The sequence below is a fragment of the Anopheles cruzii genome, unplaced genomic scaffold, assembly GCF_943734635.1.
Source record: "Anopheles cruzii unplaced genomic scaffold, idAnoCruzAS_RS32_06 scaffold00834_ctg1, whole genome shotgun sequence".
In the NCBI taxonomy this organism is placed as follows: Eukaryota; Metazoa; Arthropoda; class Insecta; order Diptera; family Culicidae; genus Anopheles; species Anopheles cruzii.
Window position 1 is genome coordinate 938 of NW_026454421.1, and position 7,584 is coordinate 8,521.

The following is a 7,584-nucleotide window of genomic DNA, read 5'->3' on the forward strand; positions in this document are numbered from 1 at the left end:
ACCGATTCTGTGTTTTGTTCATAGAATGTTTGTTTACGGCTCGACTGTCAAATGCTTCCTTCAGTCTTACGACCAGCGTTATTCACCCATACCATTAAACACTATATTCGTTTAGTACAAGCAACGATTCAAGGTTTATTTAGGTTTACTTTCAGATTTACTGTTAACGGTTATTTTCAAACGTAGTTTTTGTAAAATTTACGTTATTGGGATAATTATTTGTAAAACAGCAATAGCACAAATACCTCAATTACAATAAAAGTAATGGTTCGAGTACAAGATATCTGACAGAAAAACCGTCAACACACAAATAAATTTCGGGATTTTATTTCGGGTATTCGTGATTTCGAATCTAAACAGATCTGTAATACTGTTATCCAACGATTTAATTAGTTTGGAACAAGATTTGAACTAATTCGTATTCCTTCTTTACGCTTCCGTTGTATTTCAAGCCACTGCTCATGGTGGACTCGCTTGCGGTGCGTATACAACAGCGTATCAAAGCGAAACGTTTTCGGACAGAACTGGCATTGGTACAGTGGGCTTTTCGTGTGCGTCGTCATGTGTTCAGTTAACTTCTTTTTTTTCTTAAATGATTTCCCGCAGATCGTGCACGGAAAGCTGCGATCGGTGCAAACGTTACGAAGATGCGAACTTAAATATCGTTTTGATTTGAACTGCTTCCCGCAGGATTCACAGCTTGCTGGGGTCTGTTGCGTATGAATCAGTTTGATGTGCGTTTGTAGAATATACTTATTCCCCACGACTAGGCCGCAAATGTTGCAAGGTACCTTTGGTAGATTTGATGATGGTGGCGGATTCTTGATGTGTTCGCCCATGTGGCAATCCAACTGAAAGCGGCTTTTAAATATCCTCGGACAGTGCTCACAAATGAAGCCGGCACCATGTACTGCGCGCTTATGATCTTCGATTGTGTATTTGCTGAACCTAAAAGAGCAAAACAAACAACTGTAAGAATTTTAAACCGCCTTTTTTATGTCGGCACACGTACGCCTTGTCACATTGATCGCAGGGCACGTCCTTTGCGCTGTGCAATTTACGAACATGTGCATTTAATCGGGTTTGGAACGGAAATCGCTTGCCACATTCCTCACAGCAGAACGTGCGCTCCTTGTGCTTGTTTTGCATGTGTTCCTTTATATTCTGGTGCACTTCGGCACACACCTCACACCGGAACCGATCCGGATTTAGATGCATTTCTTTGTGTTCCACCAGTTTTGTCCGCGATCTTAATTTCTTGCTACACATTGGGCACGTTATTATAAGCTCTTTTATATCGTGGATTTTTAGCATGTGTCGCTTCAACTCCCTCAGGTTGACGTACTCGACCGATGGCTCTCTGCTGGCCATTTTTGCCAAATCACAAATATCGCACACCAAGCGTTTGTAAAAGCTAAGAATCTCCTCATCCACTTTTGATTTACTAGTGCGAGTTGTGTTGGTGTCCAGTTTTTTATTATTCAAGTATTTCGTTTTGTTTCTTTTGTCGGGTGTTGTTAGTTTGGAGTTGTCTTTTTGACCGTTTTTCGTCGGAATTTTACCCCTATTGCGCAATCTTCTCTTATTATCTGTATCAGACATATGTTCTTCGTTGTTTACGGTTGTCTCCATTGTGATGTGTTGAGATATACTGGCCATTGTTTCATTCTCCAGTGCTATCTCTAGGTCTTTGCTCTCGAGGTGTTCATCGTCCAATGGTTCTTGTTTGATGGATACAAACTCCATCGCACAAATGTTTTCCTCGCCAACATCACTCAACGACGGTCGCTGTTGAACGTGTGCAATATTTGTTTCCAACAAAACCCGGTGCGCTTCTATCACCATGTCGTAGAATTCATCAAACTCCGCCAGCAGCATCCAGCATCGCTGGCAAATTGTTGTCAGCTCAAATTCCGCTAATTTTATCCCAAGATGCTGGCTGATTACGTCTGTAATGTGTTTCCCATTCGTCTTAAGTTCCGATGCTTTTAAGCACTGGCCTTTTTGGAGGCACACGCTACATTTCTGAAGACTTTTAGCAGAGGAGGGTTCAATCATTTCCTCGGGAGTTGATGACAGGATAAACTCCGTTTTGATTGCCTCCATCGCAACTCCTTAGACACTATTCCTGTGGATCGCAGACTAACCGTATTCGCACTTTTCGTTACGCACAAACACTAAAGGTATTTCGAGGACGTATTATTGTTAAAAATTAGAATTACACAGCGCAAGGTCTTTTCTTTTGCAAGTTCACCGATTGTGTATTTTGTTCATAGAAAGTTTGTTTACGATTCGACTGTCAAACGCGTTCTTGCAGTCATGCACCAGCGATAAAAACCCATACATTTACACACTACATTCGTTTAGTACAAGCAACAAAGTTTATTACCTCGGACCTCGGAGATTAACCTTTATTAGAGTTCATAAAATCTTCGTTATGGAGATATATTTGATAGTAAAACTGTGAACACAACAAAACGACTCATCTTCCATGTTAGGTTGAGAACAAAATTAATACTTTTGTAATTAAATGTGTAAAATAGGGCGGTTGACGTAAAATTTGCTTGTTGTGTCGACTTGATGTAACTGTTTCTATACTTAAGACAAATGATTTTGGTCTTTATATATTTAATAGTAATATAAATGAAGGATTTTAAGCCTAAACACGTATGAAATACTGTAAACCAACGTTTTAATTAGTTTGGAACACGATTTGAACTCATTCGTATTCCTGCTTTGCGCTTCCGTTGTTCTTCGAGCCACTGCTCATGGTGAACCCGCTTGCGGTGCGTGTAGAGAGTAGTGTCGAAGCCGAACGTTTTGGGACAGTACGGACACTGGTAAAGCGGGCTTCTCGTGTGTGTCGTCATGTGTTCCTTAAGTTTAATCTTCTTCTTGAACGGCTTTCCACAGATCGTGCACGGAAAGCTGCGATCGGTACAAACGTTCGTGAGGTGCGCATATAGATTGCGCTTTGATTTGAATTCTTTTCCGCAAGACCCACAGCTCACTGGCGCCTGCTCCATGTGCATTCGTTTCATGTGCGTCGTTAAGTTGTACTTATTTCGTACCACGATGCCGCACAAGTTGCAGGTAACCTTCGTCGGTCGCAGGCCGACGCTATGCTCTTCCATATGATTATCCAACTGAAAGCGGCTTTTAAATGTTCTCGGACAGTGCTCACAAATGAAGCCGGCACCATGTACTGCGCGCTTATGATCTTCGATTGTGTATTTGCTGAACCTAAAAGAGTAAAACAAGCAATTGTAAGCATTTTAAAAGGTCTTATTTCACGTCGACACGTACGACTTATCACACTGATCGCATGGCACGTCCTTTGCGGTGTGCATTTTACGAATATGTGCTTTCAATCGCGCTTGGAAAGGGAAGCGTTTGCCGCATTCCTCACAACAGAATGTGCGCTCCTTGTGCTTGTTTTGTATGTGTTCCTTTATATTCTGATGCACTTCGGCACACACCCCACACCGGAACCGATCAGGATTCAGATGCATCTCTTTGTGTTCCACCAGTTTCACGCGTGACCTAAACTTTTTTTCACATATCGGACACTTGATAATCGCCTCACCTTGGCCGTGAGCTCTTCGCATATGGCGATTTAATTCCTTTAAGTTAACGTACTCGATCAATGGCTCTCCGCTGGCCATCTTTACTGGATCACAAATTTCGCACACCAAGCGTTTGTAAAAGCTAAGAAGCTCCTCATCTACCTTTGTTTTACTAGTGCGACCGGTCTTGCTTAGGTATTTCTTTTTTCTGCCTTTGTTGGATGTTGTTGGTTTGGAGCTTTTTTCTTGAACGTTGTCCGTCGGAATTTTCCTCAAGTTAAGCAATCTTCTCCTATCATTTGTATCCAATATACTAACTTTAATGTCTTCTTCATTGTTTGCGGTTGTTTCTATTGCTATGTGTGGAGATATACTGGCCATTATTTCGTTCTTCAGTGTTAACTCTAGGTCTTTGCTCTCGAGATGTTCATCGTCCAATGGCTCTTGTTTAATGGCTACAAACTCCATCGCACAAATGTTTTCCTCACCAACGTTTGCAATATTTGTTTCCAATAAAACTCGGTGCGCTTCATTCACCATATCGTAGAATTCGTCAAACTCCGCCAGCAGTTTCCAGCATCGCTGGCAAATTGTTGTCAGCTCAAATTCCGCTAATTTTATCCCAAGATGCTGGCTGATTACGTCTGTAATGTGTTTTCCCTTCGTCTTAATTTCCGATGGCTTTAGGCACTGGCCATTTTTGAGGCACACGCTACATTTCTGATCGCCTGTAGCGGAAGAGGTCGTAATCATTTCCTCGGTAGTTGACGACATGATGAGCTCAGTTTTGATTGCCTCCATCTCAATTTCTGAGTCACTGTCCGTGTGGATCGCAGACTAACCGTGTTCGCACTTTTCGTTACGCACGAACACTAAAGGTATTTGGAGAACGTATTATTGTTGAAAATTAGAATTACACAGCGCAAGGTCTTTCCTTTTGCAAGTTTACCGATTCTGTGTTTTGTTCATAGAATGTTTGTTTACGGCTCGACTGTCAAATGCTTCCTTCAGTCTTACGACCAGCGTTATTCACCCATACCATTAAACACTATATTCGTTTAGTACAAGCAACGATTCAAGGTTTATTTAGGTTTACTTTCAGATTTACTGTTAACGGTTATTTTCAAACGTAGTTTTTGTAAAATTTACGTTATTGGGATAATTATTTGTAAAACAGCAATAGCACAAATACCTCAATTACAATAAAAGTAATGGTTCGAGTACAAGATATCTGACAGAAAAACCGTCAACACACAAATAAATTTCGGGATTTTATTTCGGGTATTCGTGATTTCGAATCTAAACAGATCTGTAATACTGTTATCCAACGATTTAATTAGTTTGGAACAAGATTTGAACTAATTCGTATTCCTTCTTTACGCTTCCGTTGTATTTCAAGCCACTGCTCATGGTGGACTCGCTTGCGGTGCGTATACAACAGCGTATCAAAGCGAAACGTTTTCGGACAGAACTGGCATTGGTACAGTGGGCTTTTCGTGTGCGTCGTCATGTGTTCAGTTAACTTCTTTTTTTTCTTAAATGATTTCCCGCAGATCGTGCACGGAAAGCTGCGATCGGTGCAAACGTTACGAAGATGCGAACTTAAATATCGTTTTGATTTGAACTGCTTCCCGCAGGATTCACAGCTTGCTGGGGTCTGTTGCGTATGAATCAGTTTGATGTGCGTTTGTAGAATATACTTATTCCCCACGACTAGGCCGCAAATGTTGCAAGGTACCTTTGGTAGATTTGATGATGGTGGCGGATTCTTGATGTGTTCGCCCATGTGGCAATCCAACTGAAAGCGGCTTTTAAATATCCTCGGACAGTGCTCACAAATGAAGCCGGCACCATGTACTGCGCGCTTATGATCTTCGATTGTGTATTTGCTGAACCTAAAAGAGCAAAACAAACAACTGTAAGAATTTTAAACCGCCTTTTTTATGTCGGCACACGTACGCCTTGTCACATTGATCGCAGGGCACGTCCTTTGCGCTGTGCAATTTACGAACATGTGCATTTAATCGGGTTTGGAACGGAAATCGCTTGCCACATTCCTCACAGCAGAACGTGCGCTCCTTGTGCTTGTTTTGCATGTGTTCCTTTATATTCTGGTGCACTTCGGCACACACCTCACACCGGAACCGATCCGGATTTAGATGCATTTCTTTGTGTTCCACCAGTTTTGTCCGCGATCTTAATTTCTTGCTACACATTGGGCACGTTATTATAAGCTCTTTTATATCGTGGATTTTTAGCATGTGTCGCTTCAACTCCCTCAGGTTGACGTACTCGACCGATGGCTCTCTGCTGGCCATTTTTGCCAAATCACAAATATCGCACACCAAGCGTTTGTAAAAGCTAAGAATCTCCTCATCCACTTTTGATTTACTAGTGCGAGTTGTGTTGGTGTCCAGTTTTTTATTATTCAAGTATTTCGTTTTGTTTCTTTTGTCGGGTGTTGTTAGTTTGGAGTTGTCTTTTTGACCGTTTTTCGTCGGAATTTTACCCCTATTGCGCAATCTTCTCTTATTATCTGTATCAGACATATGTTCTTCGTTGTTTACGGTTGTCTCCATTGTGATGTGTTGAGATATACTGGCCATTGTTTCATTCTCCAGTGCTATCTCTAGGTCTTTGCTCTCGAGGTGTTCATCGTCCAATGGTTCTTGTTTGATGGATACAAACTCCATCGCACAAATGTTTTCCTCGCCAACATCACTCAACGACGGTCGCTGTTGAACGTGTGCAATATTTGTTTCCAACAAAACCCGGTGCGCTTCTATCACCATGTCGTAGAATTCATCAAACTCCGCCAGCAGCATCCAGCATCGCTGGCAAATTGTTGTCAGCTCAAATTCCGCTAATTTTATCCCAAGATGCTGGCTGATTACGTCTGTAATGTGTTTCCCATTCGTCTTAAGTTCCGATGCTTTTAAGCACTGGCCTTTTTGGAGGCACACGCTACATTTCTGAAGACTTTTAGCAGAGGAGGGTTCAATCATTTCCTCGGGAGTTGATGACAGGATAAACTCCGTTTTGATTGCCTCCATCGCAACTCCTTAGACACTATTCCTGTGGATCGCAGACTAACCGTATTCGCACTTTTCGTTACGCACAAACACTAAAGGTATTTCGAGGACGTATTATTGTTAAAAATTAGAATTACACAGCGCAAGGTCTTTTCTTTTGCAAGTTCACCGATTGTGTATTTTGTTCATAGAAAGTTTGTTTACGATTCGACTGTCAAACGCGTTCTTGCAGTCATGCACCAGCGATAAAAACCCATACATTTACACACTACATTCGTTTAGTACAAGCAACAAAGTTTATTACCTCGGACCTCGGAGATTAACCTTTATTAGAGTTCATAAAATCTTCGTTATGGAGATATATTTGATAGTAAAACTGTGAACACAACAAAACGACTCATCTTCCATGTTAGGTTGAGAACAAAATTAATACTTTTGTAATTAAATGTGTAAAATAGGGCGGTTGACGTAAAATTTGCTTGTTGTGTCGACTTGATGTAACTGTTTCTATACTTAAGACAAATGATTTTGGTCTTTATATATTTAATAGTAATATAAATGAAGGATTTTAAGCCTAAACACGTATGAAATACTGTAAACCAACGTTTTAATTAGTTTGGAACACGATTTGAACTCATTCGTATTCCTGCTTTGCGCTTCCGTTGTTCTTCGAGCCACTGCTCATGGTGAACCCGCTTGCGGTGCGTGTAGAGAGTAGTGTCGAAGCCGAACGTTTTGGGACAGTACGGACACTGGTAAAGCGGGCTTCTCGTGTGTGTCGTCATGTGTTCCTTAAGTTTAATCTTCTTCTTGAACGGCTTTCCACAGATCGTGCACGGAAAGCTGCGATCGGTACAAACGTTCGTGAGGTGCGCATATAGATTGCGCTTTGATTTGAATTCTTTTCCGCAAGACCCACAGCTCACTGGCGCCTGCTCCATGTGCATTCGTTTCATGTGCGTCGTTAAGTTGTACTTATTTCGTAC

At 41.5% G+C, this 7,584-nt stretch overlaps 3 protein-coding genes across 3 annotated transcripts; all 3 read right to left on the reverse strand.

Moving 5' to 3' along the window:
* Positions 1-389: 389 nt before the first annotated feature.
* LOC128276271 (zinc finger protein 90-like) lies at positions 390-1,845 on the reverse strand. The gene is made up of 2 exons (XM_053014739.1): positions 1,013-1,845; positions 390-948 (listed from the first exon to the last, which is right to left on the reverse strand). The coding sequence occupies exons 1-2, from the start codon at positions 1,843-1,845 to the stop codon at positions 390-392; spliced, it is 1,392 nt and encodes a 463-aa protein (XP_052870699.1).
* An 819-nt stretch (positions 1,846-2,664) lies between these two features.
* Positions 2,665-4,367, reverse strand: LOC128276273 (zinc finger protein 567-like). The gene is made up of 3 exons (XM_053014741.1): positions 3,881-4,367; positions 3,307-3,811; positions 2,665-3,243 (listed from the first exon to the last, which is right to left on the reverse strand). Exons 1-3 carry the CDS (start codon positions 4,365-4,367, stop codon positions 2,697-2,699), a joined length of 1,539 nt encoding a protein of 512 aa, XP_052870701.1. The 3' UTR covers positions 2,665-2,696.
* Positions 4,368-4,902: 535 nt separating this feature from the next.
* Positions 4,903-6,358, reverse strand: LOC128276274 (zinc finger protein 90-like). Its single transcript, XM_053014742.1, has 2 exons — positions 5,526-6,358; positions 4,903-5,461 (listed from the first exon to the last, which is right to left on the reverse strand). The coding sequence occupies exons 1-2, from the start codon at positions 6,356-6,358 to the stop codon at positions 4,903-4,905; spliced, it is 1,392 nt and encodes a 463-aa protein (XP_052870702.1).
* Between the last annotated feature and the right edge of the window lie 1,226 nt (positions 6,359-7,584).

Bases quoted from the DNA above. Each gene is read 5' to 3' on its own strand.
- LOC128276271 (XM_053014739.1), bottom strand. From the start codon at position 1,845: ATGGTGATAGAAGCGCACCGGGTTTTGTTGGAAACAAATATTGCACAC. The intron at 949-1,012 runs GTACGTGTGCCG...TTGCTCTTTTAG, and splicing joins TGCGATCAATGTGACAAGGC to GTTCAGCAAATACACAATCG.
- LOC128276274 (XM_053014742.1), bottom strand. From the start codon at position 6,358: ATGGTGATAGAAGCGCACCGGGTTTTGTTGGAAACAAATATTGCACAC. The intron at 5,462-5,525 runs GTACGTGTGCCG...TTGCTCTTTTAG, and splicing joins TGCGATCAATGTGACAAGGC to GTTCAGCAAATACACAATCG.
- LOC128276273 (XM_053014741.1), bottom strand. From the start codon at position 4,367: ATGGAGGCAATCAAAACTGAGCTCATCATGTCGTCAACTACCGAGGAA. The intron at 3,812-3,880 runs GTATATTGGATA...ACAACGTTCAAG, and splicing joins TGAAGAAGACATTAAAGTTA to AAAAAAGCTCCAAACCAACA. The intron at 3,244-3,306 runs GTACGTGTCGAC...TTACTCTTTTAG, and splicing joins TGCGATCAGTGTGATAAGTC to GTTCAGCAAATACACAATCG.